The sequence below is a fragment of the Ctenopharyngodon idella genome, chromosome 6 (genome assembly GCF_019924925.1).
Source record: "Ctenopharyngodon idella isolate HZGC_01 chromosome 6, HZGC01, whole genome shotgun sequence".
Taxonomy (NCBI): domain Eukaryota; kingdom Metazoa; phylum Chordata; class Actinopteri; order Cypriniformes; family Xenocyprididae; genus Ctenopharyngodon; species Ctenopharyngodon idella.
In genome coordinates, this window is record NC_067225.1 from 20,173,443 (window position 1) to 20,197,207 (window position 23,765).

At 35.2% G+C, this 23,765-nt stretch overlaps 2 protein-coding genes across 6 annotated transcripts; one reads left to right on the top strand and one right to left on the bottom strand.

The window, feature by feature from the left end:
- Nucleotides 1–309: 309 nt before the first annotated feature.
- efcab7 (EF-hand calcium binding domain 7) lies at nt 310–12,468 on the bottom strand. Of its 2 annotated transcripts, none has more exons than XM_051896309.1 (13): nt 12,245–12,468; nt 11,705–11,916; nt 11,469–11,555; nt 10,125–10,320; nt 7,978–8,099; nt 5,933–6,074; nt 5,702–5,811; nt 4,474–4,634; nt 4,161–4,294; nt 3,470–3,618; nt 2,615–2,824; nt 835–942; nt 310–625 (listed from the first exon to the last, which is right to left on the bottom strand). In XM_051896309.1, the coding sequence occupies exons 1-13, from the start codon at nt 12,351–12,353 to the stop codon at nt 545–547; spliced, it is 1,821 nt and encodes a 606-aa protein (XP_051752269.1). In that variant the 5' UTR covers nt 12,354–12,468; the 3' UTR covers nt 310–544. The 2 variants fall into 2 exon arrangements, with proteins under 2 accessions (XP_051752269.1, XP_051752268.1); XM_051896308.1 differs by having other exon boundaries at nt 10,125–10,332.
- itgb3bp (integrin subunit beta 3 binding protein) lies at nt 12,273–23,576 on the top strand. Of its 4 annotated transcripts, none has more exons than XM_051896319.1 (9): nt 12,273–12,422; nt 13,411–13,447; nt 13,673–13,745; nt 13,994–14,066; nt 15,410–15,488; nt 16,338–16,425; nt 16,604–16,660; nt 20,718–20,766; nt 22,781–23,576. In XM_051896319.1, the coding sequence occupies exons 1-9, from the start codon at nt 12,355–12,357 to the stop codon at nt 22,785–22,787; spliced, it is 531 nt and encodes a 176-aa protein (XP_051752279.1). In that variant the 5' UTR covers nt 12,273–12,354; the 3' UTR covers nt 22,788–23,576. The 4 variants fall into 4 exon arrangements, with proteins under 4 accessions (XP_051752279.1, XP_051752280.1, XP_051752282.1 ...); XM_051896320.1 differs by having other exon boundaries at nt 13,997–14,066; XM_051896322.1 differs by lacking the exon at nt 12,273–12,422 and adding an exon at nt 12,716–12,839 and having other exon boundaries at nt 13,997–14,066.
- Nucleotides 23,577–23,765: the final 189 nt, after the last annotated feature.

Consider the following 23,765-nt stretch of genomic DNA (forward strand, 5'->3'; position numbering starts at 1 on the left):
GACTTCCAACCCATAGAAGTTGAAGTCCACTATATGGAGAAAAATCCTGGAATGTTTTCTTTAAAAAACATAATTTCTTTTTGACTGAAGAAAGAAAGATATAAACATCTTCGATGACATGGGGGTGAGTAAATTATCAGGAAATTTTAATTCTGAAGTGATCTACAGTAATCCTTTAAAGAAATTTCAAAAAAATCAATCCATCCAAACAAACCGTCTACACAAAAGAACAGAATAAATCATTGTGTGAACATTATTTGTTATAATTTCAATAAATAAATGCTAAATAAAGAAACAAATTAAAAAACATTTACTGAAAATAGATTAGCTTTATTTACAAAAAACATGAACATCATGAATGTAACTCACTGACTATACACTAATAATACTTAAGAAACGGTAAACAAACAAACATAACTTTTGAAACTATAATAAAACATGCTTATAATGGTCATTGTAACAAGCAAACATAATTATGTTATTTATTTTACAAGCACTACATAATTTGTTATCTCATAATAAATTCCTAATGTTACTGCAGCATTTACAAACTTGGTATGATGCTCTCAACGCAGTTGTAAGTCCACTCCAGTTGATCATTTGAAGCCATGACGTGCTGACACACCTGAACAGAGACCAAAACAGAGCACAAGTGTTACAAATTTTCTGCAGAACTGTACATCTGAGTGTCTGTCAACTGTAACTAGCCTCAATCAAGTTGGGGTTCTTTTATTAGTTCTAATTGAGAATGGGAAATAGAGCATAAAATGCACCCCATCCTACACCTACAAAAGAAACTGGCCTATATTTGTGAGTGGAAATGCTGTATCTCACCATTTTAGTCCTAGCAGGAACCTCCACAGCAAACATACTCATGCCCCTACTGCTCACACAGTTCTTGCTTTGTTCATTGTTGATGTGCACCGTCACCTTCTGATTGGACTATGGCAGCGAGAGTGATGGGAACCAAGAATACAACAGGCAAAATTGGTAATCATTAATTAAAGGGATGGTTCACCCAAAAATGAAAATTATCCCATGATTTACTCACCCTCAAGCCATCCTAGGTTTATATGACAATCTTCTTTCAGATGAACACAATCCGAGATATATTTAAAAATATCCTTAGTCCTCCAAGATTTATAATGGTTGTGAATGGTAACCCACATTCTGAAGACAGAAAAAATGCATCCATCCATTAAAAAAAGTAATCCATACGACTCCAGGGGGTTAATAAAGACCTTTTGAAGCGAAGGGATGTGTTTTCGTAAGAAAAATACCCATATAAAAAACTTTATAAATTTGAATAATGAGCTTCCGGTGGACGACCGTACGCATATTGCGCACGTCAATTTGGGCGGAAGAGCAACCTTTGACCCGAACGCAATGACGCAATGACGAACGTAAAGGCGAAAAGGAGAGAGCAAAACAAAACACTGGTCACAAATTAGAAGTCTAAAACGAGAAATTTTGAAGATACATGTCGGAGGATTTCGATATAAGAGAAGAGGAGCTTGAGTTTGTTGCCCAGCCATTTTTGTTTGAACCGTGAGAAGCTTACGATACTCCTACATCCTGCGTCATACATCGCGTCAGAGGATTACTCATTTGGCGCAAGTCAACTTGCGCAATATGCGTACGGTCGTCCACCGGAAGCTCGTTATTCGAATTTATAAAGTTTTATATATGGGTATTTTTCTTACAAAAACACACCCCTTCGCTTTTATTAAGGCCTTTATTAACCCCCTGGAGCCGTATGGATTACTCTTTTTTAATGGATTTATGCATTTTTTCTGTCTTCAGAATGTGAGTTACCATCACAACAATTATAAACCTTGGAGGACTAAGGATATTTTTAAATATATCTCGGATTGTGTTCGTCTGAAAGAAGATTGTCATATAAACCTAGGATGGCTTGAGGGTGAGTAAATAAAGGGTGACAGTAAATATTTAGTGTTTGAAAGAAATTAGAACTTTTTTTCAGCAGGGTTGCATTAAATTGATTATGTGACACTGAAGACTGGAGTAATGGCTGCTGAAAATTCAGCTTTGCATCACAGGAATAAATTATTTTTTAAAATACATTAAAATAGAAAACAGTTGATTTCAACTGTAATATTATTTCACACAATATATTTGTTTTTACTGTTTTATTATTAAATAAATGCAGTCTTTGTGAGCATAAGAGACTTCTTTTAAAAACATTAAAAAATTGACCCCAAACTTTTTAATGATAGTGTATATTTCAGATAATTAGTTCCACTATCTATGGCAAAATCTCAAGTTTTCTTTGCAGATCTAATTCCCTTCTCTCTGGTGAAGGTGTGTCTTTAAAAGTGTCTTTCAGCTGACTTTGTCTATATAATGGCAGATCAGGACATTGAAATTATACTCATGGCCAGTGTTCCTTTCTATAAGCATTCCAAACAAAAGTTACTTTGTGCTATTCTCAGTGAATGTTGAGTACAAGACGTACAAATGTGAGGCCTAGAAAGACATTTTTAAAGGACTTTTTTAAATGAGAGATGGATGCCATGTATTGATTTTCAATAACCCAAAGATTTCTTTGGCTAAAAAACACCACCTAAGTGACATAAAACAATAATCAACCTACCTTGTTGGCAATGACTGATGAAATTCTGCTCTCTCCTTTGTATGTATAAACCAAGACATTCTCATGACCCTTCAGAGATCTAGCCTCTGCTTTTGATGTGACAGACCTCTGTACAGCAGAATTCAACATCTTGATCCCAGAATCCAAATGAACTGCCTGAAGAGTTGCCTTGACATCCTCACAGTAGACTTCAATAACAAATGGACAGGCCTGATGGGATAAAGAAAAACGTAAAAATGTAAAGTGGCTATGAGTAAATTACACAAAATATGATTCAGTTTAGAAATAAAGGACATGTTCTCTATACCCTTGCAGTTTTTACTTGAAATTACAAGACGTTCTCATGAGCAGTGTTGGGGGTAATGCATTACAAGTAACTTGAGTTATGTAATCAGATTACTTTTTTCAAGTAACTAGTAAAGTAATGGATTACTTTTAAATTTACAACAAAATATCTGTAACTTTTTCAAATAAGTAATACAAGTCACTTTGTTTTCCCATTTATTGAATGACAGCTCTCCTGTCCCCATGTGGAGAGAAATCAAGATGTGCAGTGGCGTTGTGTGTAAACATGATGGTTATTGTAGTTCTAGACTAAATGTGAGCATGCATTTACTCATCTCAATGCACAAAAACAGATTCAGTATCCCTCAAAATGAATAAAAACAGTGAAATGCATACTTATTCAAGCAAGTAAGGCAAAAGTAACGTACTTACTACACATTACTTTCCATAAAAAGTAACTAAGTAACACAATTAGTTACTTTTTTAGGGAGTAATGCAATATTGTAACATTACTTTTAAAAGTAACTTTCCCCAGCACTGCTTATGAGTAAAGCTCAAAGACCTTTGTACCTCCACCATCTCCAAGCTGCGGTTGTAGCCCATGGCCTCCAAGGTAAGCCACAAATCCCTGGGGTCCCCCTCCCGATCATTCGCTTCCATCAGGTTGAGCTCTAGGAATCCTTGTCTAGTTAACTCATTTTTCTGTGTGTCAAAGTTCTCTATAGGAGAGCAAATAATCCATATTATTGGATTGGACATTACTTGTTCAAGACCTGAAAGCCAAAAAAATTTACTTCCCAATAAAGATGCAATTGCATCATCCGATTTTGAGAGTGGATGATGTAAATTACATTAAAAGCGGCATGATTCGGAAGTTGTGACAGTCTTTTCTTCCCTATTGTGACATATTCAAGTGAAACAGGAAAATGTAGGGCGGGACTTGATTTTGTCCATGGGGAATTGATTGGATCATTGTGGTTTGCTATTGCTGTGATCTCATATGATTGACAGGTTGTCCTGCCCTTTCACCAAAAAACATGTCATCAGAGAAGAGAAGACATTGCAAGAGAAAGGGGAAGATTAAAGATTACGCAGGCACATGATTTATAAAATAATAAAAATGATGTGAATAAATAATTTATAATAAATACTGCAATATTCCAAAAACAAAAAAAGGAATGGTCAATTTTGATTTCATGGTGACATTTTAAAGTGCTGATTGATTATGTGTCTGCTTCATATACAGTGTTTGTATAAGAACCTTTGCAGATGGCCCAGGCATCCTCATCACATTTCTCTCCACTTGTTCTCTGTTCAAAGAAGTTGTACTCCTCTAGGCTCAGCAGGCCGCTGCCATCTAAATCGATCACTTCAAAGATGTCAGACAATGCCGCCCTGTGGAACAAAACAGTACAGCATCTTTGCACACATACTGTACACTATTCTCATAGATACATACAATAACCTAAATTCAGTACATTTAGCATTAAACACAAACTTAATAGACTTTTATTGGGTTGCCTATCCAAAACTTACTGTAAATATGTTAATTTTTAAGATTAGAATTGACTAACTTGAACTCTTTGGTTAGCTCCAGCTCTCCAGACTGGGTGCGGTTGACTAGCTGAGCAGTTTTAGTGGTGGTCTTCTTTGTACTTCTCATCAATCTACAGCCAGTGGTGAAGGGCATGAGCAGATATGAGCCCGCATTGAGCTCTCCCCTCCACACAAACCTCTGTTCATCAATCACACACAACATCTTACTTACTGTTGTACAAAGTAATAACTCCAATTCCAATGAGGCAGCATTTCATGTCAACCTTTATATTGAAGCAGTTCTCAATGTAGTATTTTGATTCAATTAATTTAATATTATATATATATATATATATATAATTCAATTAATTTAATATTATATATATATATATATATATATACACTTTATTTTACTTATAATATACTTATAATACTTATTTTATTTTAATATATTTCTTAGTAAATTAGATAAAAATTGTCCTACATATATAACTTTTGAGTTATTCTATGAAATGACATTTGTGTCCATATATATAATATAGTTAATTTATAGAATTTTTGTAAACACATCAACAAAAAGTGACTTTTTTTTTCTTTATTTATGAGGTATTAACAATATTAAAATATGACTGTTTTACAAATATTCACATAATATGAAAGTAAAATCTAGCCTTTTGTGTTTGTCCTCTTTACATTTATTTTCCAATGTTAGCTGATATAATGTATTTTTAGTAATGTGTCAACCCTGATAATGTAATATTTTTTTTCCCTTTTCAAATGTTGCCATAACTCATAATAACATCACCACCATGCATTTAGAAAGTGAACGCTGGGCATGTTTAAGTTTTTTATCATTTTATTTTTTGTTTTGTTATGTTTGTCAAAGGAACAATATTAAATATCAATACTGTGACCATGATTTTAAATAACTGATCATTGAAAAAAGTATATATTTGCAAAAAAATAACAGCATTACATTCAACTCTTACTTTTCTGAAGGCATAATTATACCTGGACATCCATTAATATTTAGCTTGAGATGGGACAATTTATTAACACTTACACACATTATTCATCTGATAGAATGTTTAAAATATTAAATTATTAAAATTCACAATATAAAACTGGAAAAGGCACTCATGTCATAGAATTACCTTATTATATTACAGCTGATAATATGTCAAAATACTTTAAATACAAGCAGATATTATAGTTTGATAATACAATACTATCATATTTAGATAGGAAAGTGATGCATTTACTGACCTCCTTATCCCTTAACTCAGTAAAGCAAACCAAAGTTGAATCTTCTTTGGTCTTGTTCCCTGTCACCAAATAGAGAGCTGTGTCCACACACATCCACGGGGAAGGCTTCTCTGTGGCACACACAGACAGTCAAAAAACATAAATCTGCTTATTTACTATAGGTATTTTTAATAACTCAAAATCTGTAACTTCAGTAACTTTGGTCTTTAACACTATGTACAATATATTTACCAGGAATTGGGCTAAGATTGAGGGGCCGTATGGTCAGGTAGACACCGGTAGCCTCGGGGACATGCAAGCGATACTGGAGAGAAACAATCGTTCCATCTTCCTCCAGATAAAAACAGCCTCTCATAAGAATATGATGCCAATCCTGGTGGAACAAGCGTTACCACAGTAAAAATTCATGCTGCATTAAAATAATCATTAGAAAAACAGCAAACATTAAACAACTGTAGAATCACAATTCCAGCAAGAAATGTTCTAGGATGAAGTTGAAGATACAACCACAGGGTGACGCTATTGTAACATCTTTGCTAAAACAAAGGCATCAAATCAAAGACCTGGGTGGAACAAAACAAAGTCCAAGATTTTTTTACTATAGTGCAGAAAGATAAATTTCAATGCAGACCATCAAAATTCATATTATACGCACTAATAATGTAATTAAAAGAAAAAGGGCCTGAGGAAACCCATAAATCCTTGTCTAAAGCAAGTCTTTTTGCTCTTTTAACTGCTGTTGTTTAGGTCCAGCTAAAATGTTACAGCAAATATACTCTAAATCATCAAGTAATCAAAAATCTGAGTCAAACCGCCTCTTTTCTGACCCATTAGAGAGTAGTTTTAGGAAATAAACCTTGTCCTCAGGTGCCACAGAGGCCTTTTAATGTTTAGAATTGGTTTATGCTTCTTTTCCGAGTGCTAAAAACATGGTTCTGAAATGACACTTCTTCAACAAAAGCAATTTCCTCACAGAATTTATGCTGGGTTGTGAAACGTGTTAAGGATCAAATCATAACACTTGGGTGGTTTGTCCACCCCGAATCAAAATGAAGAAAAGCGCCCGAGGCAAGTGTCTACTTTAAAAGGCCCTGATGTAGTGTCCCAAGGAGATGGGTCACTCGGCTGGACTAATACACTGCCCTGTCACCTCCCAGAAACCTCCGTAATTTAAAGTCTCGCACACAGACCGCGAGCCACCATAAAAACACACAACCTGACCCTTTTCAATCCCTACACCCAATTATCAAGCTCCTGGCTCAGGTAATACAACAGGCTGGAGCTGAGGCGATAGAACTTTCTTCACCCAAGAGCATCTAGTTTTTTCCAATCTCTTTGCTTTGACGAGTTTGGTCATTATTTTTTCGTGGTAAAGCAAACCAGCTGAGGTTAAAGTCAAAAAGAGTGCAAACAAAGGGAAGGAGATCAATAGCAGAGCTGCATTCATATCGACCAGGTGAAAATTTGCTACCAAAAGGCTTCGATACAACAAAAACACAGCAAATGTATAGCTGCCTGTAAGGCACTCGAGTTTACTGAAAGTTTAGGTTGTAAGCAAAATTAAAGCTGATGATAATGTGTATATAACAATTTTTTCCTAAATTGCTCATTCCATTATTAGTCAGCTTTTTTTTAAATTAATATTTGTATTATTTTATTTTTAAATTATTTTATTTTGTATTTTATTCTAAAATGTATATTTGATTTTAAAATAATATACTTGTTTTATTAAAATTAAGTTGTCTTTTTAATAACTATTAAAGTTTTTCATTAATTTTATTAATAAAAAAGTTTCTTTTATTTTTATATTTTTTATTCAGCAGTTTAATATACACTGTAAAAATGACTTTTCAAAATTGTAAATAAATATTTTGAGTACATTTTACAAAAAAAAATAAAAAAAATACTATTTCAGTCTTTCTACTTCAAAATAACACTTTCATTTCAATGTGTTATTTTCTGTTTCTTTATAATTGTTTGTGAAATTCACTAAATTTCTGAGTGAAAATTGTTTAAAGTAACTCCAACACTATTTTTTTTTCAGTGTGTTAATGGAAAGCTAAGCCAATGGGATACTACTTGACTGAAACTGATTAGTTTATCTCAGCCACTCCCACTTGTCATATTTACAGCTGTTGTTTAATAATGAAACATTTTTAATGATATTTTGATTGTGTAACCTTATCCCAAACTTTACCTCTTTTCTTCCGAGTACTGTGAGAGATTTTAAGGAAGAAGTCCAAAATAAAGTGACATTCCCACAATGCAGCTGGTACCTGTAGAGATTTGGGCTCTGCCAGTCTGCCACTCTTAGTGCTGCCAGTGCCCATGGTGATGGCCGTGGATAAAGATGACCGACGACTGCGAGCTGATGATGGTCTGGATGAGGAGCGACTGTCTGTCATATGCAAACATAACTATAAGCTAAATCTAAAAATTGCACATTTTAAAACAATGATTTGAATCACATTAAAGTCAGGCATGAAACGGAAGTCGTGATAGTCTTTTCTTCCTTAATGTGATGTACAGGGGTTGGACAATGAAACTGAAACACCTGGTTTTAGACCACAATAATTTATTTATTAATGGTGTAGGGCCTCCTTTTGCGGCCAATACAACATCAATTCATCCTTCACAGTGGCTAGAGGGATTTGAGCCATTCCTTCTCCTGAACAGTGGCCAGGTCGCTATAAGATTCTGGTGGAGGAAAACGTTTTCTGACTTGCTCCTCCAAAATACCCCAAAGTGGCTCAAAAATATTTAGATCTGGTGACTGTGCAGGCCATGGGAGATGTTCAACTTCACTTGTGTATTGGTGATGTTGATACTCGGCACCCCTTCAGGGTACCATGTTTGAACCATTAAGTGCACATGGTCCTCCAGAATGGTTTGGTAGTGCTTGGCAGTGATATGTCCATCCAGCACAGTAGAGAATGCCATGATATTGCAGCCCAAAACATCACTGATCCACCCCGTGCTTCACTCTGGGCACACAACAGTCTGGGAGTTAAGCCTCTTTGGAGCTTCTCCACACCGTAACTTCCATGGATGTGGGAAAGACAGTGAAGGTGGACTCATCAGAGAACAGTACATGTTTCTCATTGTCCATAGCCCAAGATTTCCACTGTTGGCACCAATGAAACCGACATTTGGCAATGGCACGAGTGACCAAAGGTTTGGCTATAGCAGCCCGACCATGAATACTGACTCTGTGGAGCTCTTGACTAACAGTTTTGGTGGAAAATGGAGAGTCGAGGTGTGCATTTAATACTGCAGTGAGTTGGGCAGCTGTGGTTTTATGTTTTTTGGACATAATCCGGGTTAGTACCCGTAAATCCTTTTCATACAGCTTCCTTTTGCGTCAGCCAGTTACTCCTGTTGGATGTGGTTCATCCTCCGTGGTGGTATGCCGACATTACCCTGGATACCATAGCTCTCGATACATCACAAAGACTTGCTGTCCTGGTCACAGATGAGCCAGCGAGACGCACACTAACAATTTGTCCTGTTTTGAACTCTGATATGTTTCCCATTATGTTATGTGGATCGCGATATTTTATGTACAGCTGTGCTAATTCAACCTACACACTCTGCTCTTACTGATGGAATGTAAAATGAGAGAAGATTGGCCACCAGGCCATGCAAATATAGCTGTGAATCCTCCAACACTATATTTGCCAGTGTTTCACTTTCATTGATCAACCCCTGAATATTCAATTGAAACGGCTCCTCAAACAAGAAAAAAAAAATGTAGGGAGGGACTTGATTTTGCCCATCAGGAATTGATTGGATGGTTTGCTATTGCTGTGATCTCATGTGAGAGACATGTTGTCCCACCCTCATGCCGAAAAACACATCATCAGAGAAGAGATGTCACTGAGAGAGGGAGGGGAAGTTATTTTGATTAAAGATTATAAGGGCACATAAATTAAATTAAATTAATCACAGATAAATAATTTATAATACTGCAATATTCTATCATAAAAACAAGAATGGTCAATTTTGATTTCATGGTGACTTTAAAGTTGAACACCACAAAGCAAAAGCAAATCCTCTGCTAAATCTTCACTAGTCCTGCACTTACTCGTAATAATGACAAATGATTGCCTTAATCAAAAGGCTTTAAAAGGTCCTCCTCCACACAAACCCTCTATTGAGTTCACATTATGATGTATGGGACAAATCCAAATGAGTCCATTTCTCATCACACATGAGGGGAAATCAATAGCTTAACCATTAGTTACTATATAATAGACTTAACTGTGAAAAATGAAAACAGAATTATTGTTTGCTTTTGTGTGCATTCACATGTGCAATCTGACCAGTAAATAAGAGCCGAACCATCCCAACCTGAACACGCTCATTCTCGATATACCTAGTGTGTTTTTATATTTTGTGCTTTTGTGTAGATCATGTATCACACCTTTCCTCTGTGTTGTTTCCACCTCTGTTTTGGACTGTGTCTGTGCAGCTGGAAGCTCAGGTTGGGACTCTAGGCTCTGTGGAGAGTTTTCCAACTGGTTGCCAAAGTTCTGCCTCTTCAGTTTGGCATCAGTCTCAAGCTTCTCCAGTGCCGCGGTCTGACACTGTTCTACTGTAGATCCAAGAAGCCTGCAAAACTGGACAGCATCCTGGTGGTCACACTTTATATTAGGTGCCTTTAACTACTATGTAATTACATATAAAATAACTGTTAGGTACAATGTGCTTATTATGTTTATGTTGTATTGCAAAACACTTGCTACTGTTGAGGTTAAATATGGGTAAGTTCAGGGACAGGTTTAGTTATATGGGTAGGTTTAAAGGTGGGTTAAGAGGCAGTAGTAGGGTTACAGATATTAAAGGATAGGGATAAGATTTCCTTGAGAAATTCATATGAGCTGCCAGTCTGTTTCAACCCTGTAAAAGCAACATGGATAGATTAAAGGGTTAGTTCACCCAAAAATGAAATTTCTGTCATTAATTACTCACCCTCATGTCGTTCTACACCCGTAAGGCCTTCGTTCGTCTTCGGAACACAAATAAAGATATTTTTGATGAAATCCAAGGTTTTTTTTTTTATCCCCCATAAAAAGCAACGTAATTACCATCATTCAAGGTTCCGATAAGCAGTAAAGACATCGTTAAAATAGTGAACGCCGGCTCAGTATTGGCCGGCTCCTGCTACAGCATCACACGCATGCGTCGTGGTGCTCACGTAAACATCGTCGGCCAATACTGAGCTGGCGTTCGGACGTAAACACGGAAGCGCTGAACTGCCTTCACTGCGTCAACAAAAAATTCTCGACGCTTCATAATATTAAGTTTGAACCACTGTAGTCATGTTGACTATTTTAACAATGTCTTTACTACTTTTCTGGACCTTGAATGTGGTAATTTCGTTGCTTTCTATGGGAGAACAAAAGACCTCTCACATTTCATCAAATATATCTTAATTTGCGTTCCGAAGATGAAAGACGATCTTTGGAACGGGTTTGGAACGACATGAGGGTGAGTACTTAATGACAGAAATTTCATTTTTGGGTGAACTAACCCTTCCATTACAGCTGTAATTACATGCAGAATGTTTATATATATAAGTACAAGGTAAAAACGTGTATGTGCGCACAACAAGTGCATTGTATCAAATGATTATTTCAAATGTTAGTACATAGTAGCTAAAGACATTTAATATAAAGTGGGACCAGCCTGGCTAATTCAACTCAACTGTACTATAATTTGTCTATTTATAAAAAGTGTACTGTTGTGCAATGCTTGGAGATCATACCTCTGCGTAGTCTAACTTTCCATCTTTGTTGACATCTGCTAAGGAAAAGATTTCATCCACTTCCTTAGGTGACATTTTTTCACCAGACTAAAACAAACAAATCAAAATACAAACCTGAAATGATTACAACAGCAGACACACAATAAAGCTGTGTCCCAATTCGTCCTTTGAAGGATGCAGCCTCTGAATTGGGACACAGCTTATGTTTGTGAAGAGAGAATTAATTTAACACTTACTGAAGTAAGGATTCTGCTGAGCTCTTCATGTGATATATATCCATCACAATTTACATCAAATTTCTTGAAAATTCTCATAAGCTCGTCTGGTTCTGCTGGTTTTTCCTTCTTAAGGATCTCACAAAAGTCATCAAAATTCAGCTTCTTGGTTCCTGGGGGCCAATATTTGTCTAAAGCTTTCTGTGATGGATTTCTACCTGCTTGCTGAAGAACTGATATAAAACAGCAGAGATGGACAATCAGCATACTGTACACTGACTTTTAACCTAGTGATAATATTTTGTCATTAGAAAATGTTTATATTTTCAGAAATATTTTAATGTTGACTAGTGTATTTATTTTTATATTACATATTGTATGATATTATTTGAATGTACATTATCTACAACATTATACAATGTTTGTTCTTGAATTATAAATTAAGTAATGAATTAGGAATTAAAAAAATGTGACCTATTTATTGGTCTTATCAATAATATTTAGCCTTTGTATTAAAGATCATCGTGCAGGTATAAAGGTGTTGAGATGCATTATGCTCACCGGTGCACAGCTGATCTTTTGAAGTCATATTAACCAGGCTGGATCTGAACACAGAGAGATAAGCAGCCCTGCACGTCATATAAAACCTCTCTTCCTCTGAGCGCTGCATTATGAAATTATTGTCAATATGCAACCGAAATATCAACGCATACTGTAATAACAGCAGTGAGCTAGAGGGGTGAGTCTGTAGGCTATTTTATGGTTGGTGATGTTGTTCACTATCGAGTCTGATTGCCATGGCTGCCATGTGTAAACAAACCCTCTCTTAACGGTACGCAGTTTTAAAGAGATAACGGGAAACAACTGCTTTCAATGCTTCTCATACAATATTTATTAATTAGATATTTTGTGCTAGTATTTGTGATATAAATGTGGCGGAGAAACCAATCGTTACTCTACAATATTATAACTCATTCTGTGTGAATTCTCTGGAAAATAGAGTTAAACACTCTCAAATACTTTAACGAGCACAGATGAGTGTTTCCGGGGAACTAAATTACTGCCGCACCGCGCCAAACTACAAATATAAGCGCCATTCAGCTTTATAACTTCATGAAAGAGATATCGACTTCAAGAAGTAAATATTTAAAATGCCGTAAGTTTATCCATTCATTTGGCTCACGTTTTTTTTTTTTTTTTTTTTTCAGAATTATTACCACTGTTTATGTAATGTTAACTGCAGTGGCATTGTGTTCATGCTACCTTAACGAAAAAGTACAGTGATAACATAAGATGGTAATACCATGGTATTTTGCTGTCATGGAGGCTTGCCAAAATAATATTAAATAATTACCATATTCATGATCTGTGGTAATACTTTTAAGACTACTATATAACTAACATTTACCAGTCCATAAAACTATGGTAGTAGTTTTGAGGTACTTTTTGGTACCTCTGTGGTCTCCACGTGAGATAAACAATGAGAAATATTTAATTTGTGTGAGTGTCTATATATATCTATATATATATATATATATATATATATATATATATATATATATATATATAATTAGGATAAAAATGTCACAGACTAAATGTAAGTTTTAATAGATTTGAGTTTTAACAGTACTAGGGGAATCACGATTCATTCATGATACTTAGTAAAAACCCCTGTTAAAAACTGCAAGAACAAAAAATCAAGTTCTGCTGTCTAATTTTCCATACAGTGTGAAGAGAGCCCTTCAGTTAGAAGACAAAGAAAACGTGAGTTCTTTTATCATGCACACTTCGGCAGGCTTCTCTACCACTGACTTCAGATCAGAAATGGCTTTTTCATATTCTTTTAATGTGTATTATTTAAACCCATTTTGACTTAATCATAAGTTATGAAAGAAAAGGAATAAGATTTTATTTCTTAAAAGTGCAATAAATAAAAAAAAAAATCTATGCCCAGATGTTTTTGAAGTATGTAAATGCTTTTTATTTTAGAGCCCTGCTAAGAGGCATGCACCAAACAGGAACTATTCGCCTTTGACTGGAACCCAATTGACAAAACCTGCAGGTACTAGAACCCACAGTCCATCTACTGTGTCCTCCTAGTCCTATAAAAATCACATTTTGCTCCCCAGGAGTTTTAGTTTTTTATTTTTATTGCGAACAGAGTAAGATGTATGTGTGTTCTTTTCGCTTTCATGTTGTTTCCAAAATCCTGTACATTAGGGGTCTCTTGTAATCCAGTGATATTGCATTTAGATTAGCTGTCTGCGTAGCCATTATTTGATAAATTGCTGACATTTAGTGCTTCATCAGCAGGTAATTCCAGAGCAGGTGGGAAGAAAACGAATCCCCCTCAAACAAAAGAGCCCATGACAGACGCTGAGAGGTAAGGATGAAGAAATGTCTTTTTAAACATGTTGATGATTTCTATCATTTTAGTAAGAATATTTAAGATTTAAATAGAAAGTACAATAAAAAAGGAAAATGTAAAAATAAAAACACACTTATAATGTTTAAATAATGGCCCATGCTTTAAAATGTTAATGTTTTAATGCTGTTGTCAAGTTACTGTGTTCAACTTTTTATTTGGTTGTGTTCGACAAAAACCAGATTGCCTTCAAAGTCTATTTTTATGAAGCTTCTAACATTGGTATAACTGGAGCAGTGGAACAGACAGAAATTTCTCCTCATTACTGGATATTTCCTTTGTCCCAGTTGGCTGATAGCCATTATGACTGATCAGAATTTAATGACAGGACATGGAGGGAGTTTCATCACCAGCCAAAAGCCTCGTTGATTTACATAGCACTAAAAATAGTTGGATAAGGAGAGTTTAAGAAAAGACCTATTTCCTCTCCAACGCATACTAACACAGAGCTCCGTGTGATCCATCAAGACAAGCATTAGTTTTGAATTTTATAGTGCAGTCATTTAAGAGGAAGCTAGTTAAATATATATAAAAACATCAATAAAGAGAGCGGGCTTATGATTCATTTAAGAAAGTATTCATTTGGTGAGTCAAACCCAAGAGAACTTCTCGTGCAAAATGTAGAAGAGATCTTGAGAGTGATTGGACGAAGGACCTTGTATAAGATTTTGCCAACTCTTTAATATGTCTCCTAATATTTTTAAATGTGTATTAAAAATATATGAATATCTTATTCTTAGTCAGCTTGTCCTATCCTCAACGACTTGGTAAGGAATATGAATATGATATCCTATGTCCTTATCAAGCATATTCTACAAGAATCTAATAATAAAATGTAATGTATTTAGTATAAAATTTTGCCATGGCACATGCTTGAATAGCAATTCAAGAATAATAATAATAAAAAAAATCAGATTAATAAATAACGGATTAAAAATTAATGGTAACACTTTACAATAAGGTCCCATTAGTTAATGTTAGTTAATGCATTAACTGACATTAACTAACAATAAAAAATACATTTGTTATAGTGTTTATTAATCTTTGTTAACGTTAGTTAACTCGTTAGCTTTGGTCTATTAAATAATATACAACTTTTGATTTTAATAATCTATTAGTAAATGTTGAAATTAGCATCAACTAAGATATAATATAATATAATAAATGCTTTTAAATGAGTGTTTTTCATTGTTAGTTAACTATTGTAATTAACTAATGTTAACGCATTGAATCTTATTGTAAAATGTTACTAAATTGTTTTCTTTTTTTTTATTTGTTTGTTTTTGTTTTCCCCCTATCAGAATTTTGTTGCTCAGGTCTAAGGTGAAAAAGTCTCTCAAGGATTTCATGAAATACAGGCAACAGCTGGAAACATTATTGGTATGTGGATATAGTACACGAATATAGTACAAGACCACAGTGTGTCATGTAGTGGTGTATACACTGAAGGATTTTTTATAGACCGGCCAATTAGACTACTAAACTACGACTAGATTGGGGTCTGAACCACCGTTAAGGAGCTTCATACCTGCCAATATTTAAATTAGTGGTCGACCCATGTACGTTTTTATCTAAATTAATACATTTGGTCCTTCAATCCTGAATATGTGGTACAGAGTTAGACTAGATTAAGCTTATTTTGATGTGTGTATAGCCAGCTACATATAAGGCATCTTATTGAGGTTGCACTTTTTTTTAAAATGGTTAGTTCACCAAAAAAAGAAATTTCTGTCATTAAGTACTCACCCTCGTGTCGTTCCAAACCTGTAAGACCTTCTTTCCTCTTCAGAACACAAATTAAGATATTTTTGATGAAATCCAAGAGGTTTTTTATCCCCTATAGAAAGCAACATAATTACCGTCATTACTTTATTCAACTGATTGTTGAATAAAGTCGTTATTTTTGTTTTGTTGTTGCGCACAAAAAGTATTCTCATCACTTCATTAACATTAAGGTTGAACCACTGTAGTCACATGGACTTTTTTAACGATGTCTTTACTACTTTTCTGGACTTTAAATGACTGTAATTACGTTGCTTTCTATGGGGGATAAAAATAAATGAAATCTTGGATTTCATCAAAAATATCTTAATTTGTGTTCTGAAGATGAACGAAGGTCTTGGAACAAAATGAGGGCGAGTACTTAATGACAGAAATTAAATTTTTGGGTGAGCTAACCCTTTAACAGGAAAGCTGTATTTGAGATTGTACTAATGTGTTTGTCTGTAGCCAGTAGAGGGCAGTAGTGAGCTGAGGAGTCTCTTGCTGATGAGTCCTGCTGATCTACAAACTGAACTCAAGAGACATGAGAATCTGTGTGAGTCCTTTCTTTGAGTTTTCTGCTGTATATGCGTAAACCACATAATGCAAATGCGTCGCATCTCAAGGACACTTTATAGATGTTGTTTAAACAGTTTATTTGCTATTAAGAGTTTACGTGACAAATTCTTGCTGCATGTGAAATATAAAACTGATTTTTTTTTGTTGCTTTCCAGCTGCTAAAATTGCATCTTGTGCGCATAGAGCAGACACAAACAAGGGTCATTTCCAAGGTGAGTGAATTTGGGAAACAAATGAATGTTTAGAATTGAATTCAAAAGTTTATTTATCATTTAAAAGCATGAATGATAACACTTATCTTAAGTGGATATCCAAACTTAGTAATTCTGTTAGATCAGATAGCAGCCTGTACACAATTTGTTGTGTTTCAAATCTTGAATGTTTCCCGATCACAGCACAGTCTTTGTTAGACTCTGACACAAGGATAAGTTACGTCCCGTATTGAATTGATTCAAATTACTGTATGATGATTGTGACTCCATTACTTTGCCTAAAAGAGCAAGAGAAAGAAAACATTTTGTGTTCCACTTATATTTGAGTCATGATTGATTTCAAGCACTGAAGTTCTGGATCTTGGTCACATGGGACCTTTGAATAGCCATTTACGAGATTTGGTTTGTCAATGCGGCGTGCTCATAGACATTTGTCTCAATCTCTGCACAAATAAAAGGTTCTCTTTTTCTAAGAAAAATATTTCATTTTCCTAACACAAACAAGCCAGAACTCCTCTTCACGGGACAGAATTAATTAGATTATTTCAAGCACACATTCAGCCCCCAGCAAAGCTGCACTTGTGATTCAATCGCACAATGGTGATTTGTTGCAACTCAATGGTTGGATTGTGATGAAGTTCAGCATGTTTTTAAGATAAGGTCGGCTGAAATTGTTTTAATTAGTCACACTCGAGGACCCTTGCGTATATGTTGCTTGTAGCTCGACACCAAAGGAATGTCACAATCTTGATCACATGGTGGAGCATGAAATTTATCAATGTAGACAACAACAACAACAGTACAAGAGTGTTTTCACATTTACATCCCTAGACAGAGATTTGTTGAAATAAGACATTAAAACATACACTGATGATGAACAAATTGTTATTTAAGGCTGCATAGGAGTGTAACATTTGATTGTGTGCATAATATTATATTATATTATATTATATTATATTATATTATATTATATTATATTATATTATATTATATTATATTAATGTTCAAAAGTTTGGGGCAGTATCAGTAAGATTTTTTGGTAACACCTTAGTTTAGGATCCAATTCTCATTATTAATTAGTTGCTTATTGGCATGCATATTACTTGGATATTTGGCTGTTTATTAGTATTTATAAACCACATATTAATGCCTTATTCTGCATGACCATATTCTATATCCCTTAATCCTACCCAATACCTAAACTTAAAGGGTTAGTTCACCCAAAAATGAAAATGTCATTTATTACTCACCCTCATGTTGTTCCACAGCCGTAAGACCTTCATTCATCTTCGGAACACAAATGAAGATATTTTTGATAAAATCCGATGGCTCAGTGAGGCCTGCATCACCAGCAATAACACTCCCTTTTTCAATGCACAGAAAGCTACTAAAACATATTTAAAAGAGTTCATGTGACTACAGTGGTTCAACCTTAATATTATAAAGTGATGAGAATACTTTTTGTGTGCCAAAAATAACAAAATAGCGACTTTATTCAACAATATCTAGTGATGGGCGATTTCAAAACACTGTTTCATTAAGCTTCGAAGCTTTACGAATCATTTGTTTTGAATCAGTGGTTCGGAGCATGTATCAAACTGCCAAAGTCACGCAAGCTATTGAAGTTTCAAAACACTTATGACGTAACAAAGCCTTGTTTACTGAAATCATGTGATTTTGCCGTTCTGAACCACTGATTCAAAACAAATGATTCGTAAAGCTTTGAAGCTTCATGAAGCAGTGTTTTGAAATCGCCTATCACTGGATATTGTGGAATAAAGTCGCTATTTTGTTATGTTTGGTATTCTTGTTGCTTTATAATATTAAGGTTGAACCACTATACTTACATGAACTGTTTTAAATATGTTTTTAGAAGCTTTATGGGCATTGAAAGAGGGAGTGTTATTGCTGGCGATGCAGGCCATCGGATTTTATCGAAGATATCTTCATTTGTGTTCCAAAGAAAATCGAAGGTCTTGCGGGTGTGGAACGACATGAGGGTTCACAGGAATTACATTTTAAATTATATATTATATTATATAAATTATAATAATACAAATACAATAATATTATATTAATATTTTAATTTGGCAATGGTTTTCCTGTCATTTGTGTTATGAGATTCATTTTTCTGGCTTCATCTATGTTAGAATTGTAAACTTGTGAATTCGATTGGTGTGACAAAATCTAATTACTTGTCTCCAGGAAAAGATTGTGATTGTCCATGAAAACAAATATTTTCACTGAAACACAGCTAAATACAGGCTGTCAGTAAGCAGTTTCAGTTATCAAACTGAACAGAGTATGTCCTCATTGTCCTGTACAAATAATGTTTCGTTACAGTGAGGTTTTTCTTTTCTCATTGCATTTTAGTAGGATTTTGAAGTGTAAGTTTGAAATGACCTCATTGAAGTTCCCTAAATTGTGTTTGAATATTTTTCTACGTTCATATCTAAGCCAGAAGAACTTTTTTTTTTTTTTTTTTTTTTTTTTGCAGCAATATTATTAAGCTTTAAATAAATGATACTTAAGTGATAATTACAGTAAATAAATGCATTGTACTGTATGCAAGTAGTTGAAGATGTAGTTGAAACTCTCTTGGGACACTATTAGAGCCTGGCCCAGATCACTAATACCCTGGATTTCATAGAGACACATCATTGCTATTAGAGTTCTCAAACACTCAGTGTCACTTGAGCCATACAGGAGCTGGTGCGGATGACATATGATGGCAAGGATATGACACTACTCGTGTAAAAGCAAGCTGAGCACCAGGCAGCGTGATACCGCCAAGACAGCTGAGAAAATCCACAAGGATATTTTAACTTTGACAGGCAAACCGCTGAATCCATGTCCCTAACGGAAGCCCTTTCCAACCCCCGGCAATCATCTAATGGCTTCCCAAAACATAACCTTGGGCGAAAGGGCAACACACGAGCAAGATGTTTATGGTGAAACTGACAAAAGTTTTTCCCAAGCATTCTAGAGTGGCCATCCCTCCTAAACAATCAGACCGTCTAATAAATTTTCTGGCTTATTCAGGCATTACCAAGTCCCGAGCCTCACGTTACATGTTGCTGATGAGCGCAAAATGGAAAAAGAGAGAGCGCAATAATTCTGAGGCAAGTTTGTCGCCTGGACCGAGGGTATTGATTATTTCTGTGTGGCGAGAGATTTGGAAAATTCAATTAAAGGAGCTGAGCAAAGGATTCATAAATCGGCCCCTGCCTCCACCTCTTCTACGCCCATACGGAGACATTGTTATGTTCTAAATCAATGTTGCACTTCACAATATATTTTCTTTGGAGCATGAAAATAAATAACATTTAAACAGTTCTGCTTACCGCTGAAACAAATTTTATCTTCACCAAAGCCCTCTCCGTCTTCATACGGTGGCCTCCGTACACATCAGCAGATATAGTAACGGATTTTTATGGCAAGTTTTCCATAAGAAAATCCTATATAATATGAATTTTGCAATGACAAAATGAGAAGGAAGGGGACGGATCAGCAGTATAAAAATTGATCAGGCCGCAGATGGGGTCGAGCTGTGGGAGATTTGTAAGACAGCCTTAATAGACTGTATTAAAAATTCCTTAAAATGTAATAAAACAAATAGGTTTTTGGTTCTTGGCTGGGACGGGGTCACAGACCCCGCTAATGCCACATCAATCCTGGGCTGCTGAAGGATAAATGGGGTCTGTTTGGGGAACATTTTAGTCTTTTTGATGGAAAACACCAGCACAATTAAAGGGCTGCTGTATATTAGAGGGCTTTGGGTGGGGAGGGTGAAGTTGAGCAACTCTCAGTGTGTGTTTTGATCTCTAATATGAACGCCGGTTATATCTACACACGTCCTGCATTCAGAGGCATTTCAGATCATTTGCATTTAGATCATCTGGCTGTGACAGCGGCAGCAGTCTACAAAATCTAGGACTGATGGTATGATTCGCCTGATAAGTTACATGTGCACATGTTTCATTCATGTATTCGCAAAACAATCTAGTCTCTTAAGATAGATAAAGTGTGTGTTAATCTATCCATGTTGCTTTTACAGGGTTGAAACAGACTGGCAGCTCTTATGAATTTCTCAAGGAAATCTTAAGGTATGTTTGGTTTTTTTCTTCCAACCTGGGTTATCATTGTACTCACTGAAACTTGTCACATTACATAGATTCTGAGTAATCCTACAGTTATACGGTAATTAGTGGTGTTTTTATAGAGTAGGGTGGGCTGTTTTGACTTGACCCAACCTAGCAACCACCCTGAACACTCTAGCAACTACCCAAAACCCCCTAGCAACGTGCTCACAATCACTCAGAACACTTTAGCAACCGCATAGCAACATACTAGCATTGTGGCTGAAATTTTTGTGTGACATCTCTCAAATCCTCTTCATGTGATATTATGGGACAAGAAAGTTATTTCTACTTGAATTATGCTTAATCTAACTGCAACTTACTTTTATAAATTTTATAATTTGAGTAATTTGACAAAACTACTAAATAGGATTATTTCATGCATTTAAGTGTCGTACTGCGTATATTATATATTTCTTTGACACAAAAAATTAGTTATATATAAAAAAATACAAAAAATTATTATATATATATATATATATCTTTTTACCGTTTGTATCACTCCGCTTGAAGCGACTGTCACGGCAGCCGAGCAAATCCACCATATTTTTTACAAATACTACACTTGTTGTACCATGAACTGTAGTTTTAAGAGTTTTTTTAGACGAGAATGTAGTTGTTTAGACCTGAAATATGTGACTCATATTTAATCATAGTGCCTATTTTACAATTTGTTTAGACGCTTTTGGAGATGCGAGCTCCAGGCCATCAGCGGCCGTTCGGTGCTCGTGTACCCGCCGAGAACAGCTTCATCTCAGCCGGTGGGGATTTGCCGCTTTGTCTTATAGTGGTTAAACATGAGATATAATTCATTTTGGGTACATAAAACTAAAGCCAAATTACAGCCGTGCTGATATACAGCCATATCGCATGGCTACTCGTGTGATATTGCTCATATATATATATATATATATATATATATATATATATATATATATATATATATATATATGATATATATCATGACTAATCGATTTGTCAGCACTAATAAAAATGCATTTATTTTATTTTTTTTATTTAATTTTCTGGCTTTAATTTGAAACTAATTACACTACCATTCAAAATGTGTTCCTATATCAAATAAATGCTGTTCTTTTGAACATTTCTATTCATCAAGTAATCCTAAAAAAAAATTACCACATTTTCCACCAAAATATTAAGCAGCACAACTATTTTTAACATTGGTCATAATAAGAAATGTTACTTGAGCACCAAATCAGCATGTTAGAATGATTTCTGAGGAATCTTTTGACACTAGTAATGGACACTGAAATATGTAAAATATTTAAAAATAGAAAAGTTACTTTTAATTTTAATATTTCACATTGTAACTGTTTTACTGTATGTTTGATCAAATAAATGCAGCCCCAGTGAGACTTCATTCAAAAACATTAAAAAAATCTTAATCCCAAACTTTTGAAAAATTCTATCAATCCATTTAATCTCAGTCTTAAGTATTAATTTAATATGCCAGAGATTTACAAAGACTTTTACACACAATATGCTTTTTTCCATGTAATGCTATGCGCAGTTGCAAATGGAACGGTTCTCGCTTTGGCAGAGCTGCAGCTTTCTGTCAGCGTGTTTGATGTACACTGAATGTCCTGTCAGTCTGAAAGCGCCGAGATGTCTGAGGAGGCCGTCAGTCTTTCTGGCGTAGTCAAAATGAGACAGCCCCGCCGACACCTCGCCATCCCATCTCAGACACATTTACATTGAATCCATTCTCTGAAAGGCTCCCCCCCACCCCCCTTTCACCGTGAATCTGACAAAATGTTGATTCTACAATACACGGTGTGCTGCGTCTGTGTGAAAATAGTGTTCTTACTGCTGGCATACAGTCCCATTAGGACTGATGCGGAGAGAAATGTATGCATACGCATATATTTGAGAAAGCAACAAAGGTGTTTAAAAACAACACACGCACCGATATACAGGAGGTAAGAGTATTCATTGTTGATCTGTCTCTTTATTTTGGCAGCCGCTGAGGGATCATTTCTCGATGTAGGACTTGGGCGGCAGCTGGTGCCCGCTCAAGGTGGATCACGTAACTCTCTCTTTATCACTTATAGAGGCTGTCTGAAGGACAAAAGCTTAAGCTGACCTAACAAAACACACACTTGTCACACACTTTGCATTGCTACGGTTGAGAAGAACAAGAATAGCATCTCAGAATTCAGCAATTTGGTCTGTTCGCCATGGGCTGTTAAACTCACTGAGTTCAAAAGAGTTTCAAGATCTGTAACCAAGCAAGGCATGGCCGACAGCAAGATATGGTTATTTAATATTAGCACTGTCTATTAAAATTGTATCATGCACCCTGGTATTGTGACTTGCTGTTTGTTTTACAGTATATCGTGTAAGACAGTAAAAACAAAACCTGTTCATTCTTTCCTCATTCTGTGTGTGTGTGTGTGTGTGTGTGTGTGTTTCCAGACCTCGCTCAGGCTGTAACACACTAGCCCCTTTGTGACCTGATAACATTTATAGTTGTAATGGATTTTTTTAATGGCCGTCATTAACTCGAACAAAGAGGGGTGAAAAAGATTGCTTGTACTTTTTTCCCCTTGGTATTTCAGCTTTACAGCATTATGTTCTGATATGTCTGCTTCCATCATTTTTGTTTTACAGCTCATGAAGTTGAAGCATTTTAATGCATAGCTTTAGTACTAGCCTCACGTCTTTAGTCACTGCCAAGATGATTCCACTGTGTTAATAAATATTTTTCTTCATTTACTACTTGAAAAATAAATAAAATTCATACTTTTTTTTCTTAAGTTTGTTTATTTGATGCAAACTTTTGTTTAGGGCTGCATGATTAATCAGAATATATGATTTTTGATATATGGCTTAGTGTGATTATCTAATTAGCTGTGACTTATTTAATAAATTGGCTTTGTTTCATAAATATTAATATTGTACTTTTAAAATTGTACTGTAAAATAAAATGATTAATATTGAATTAA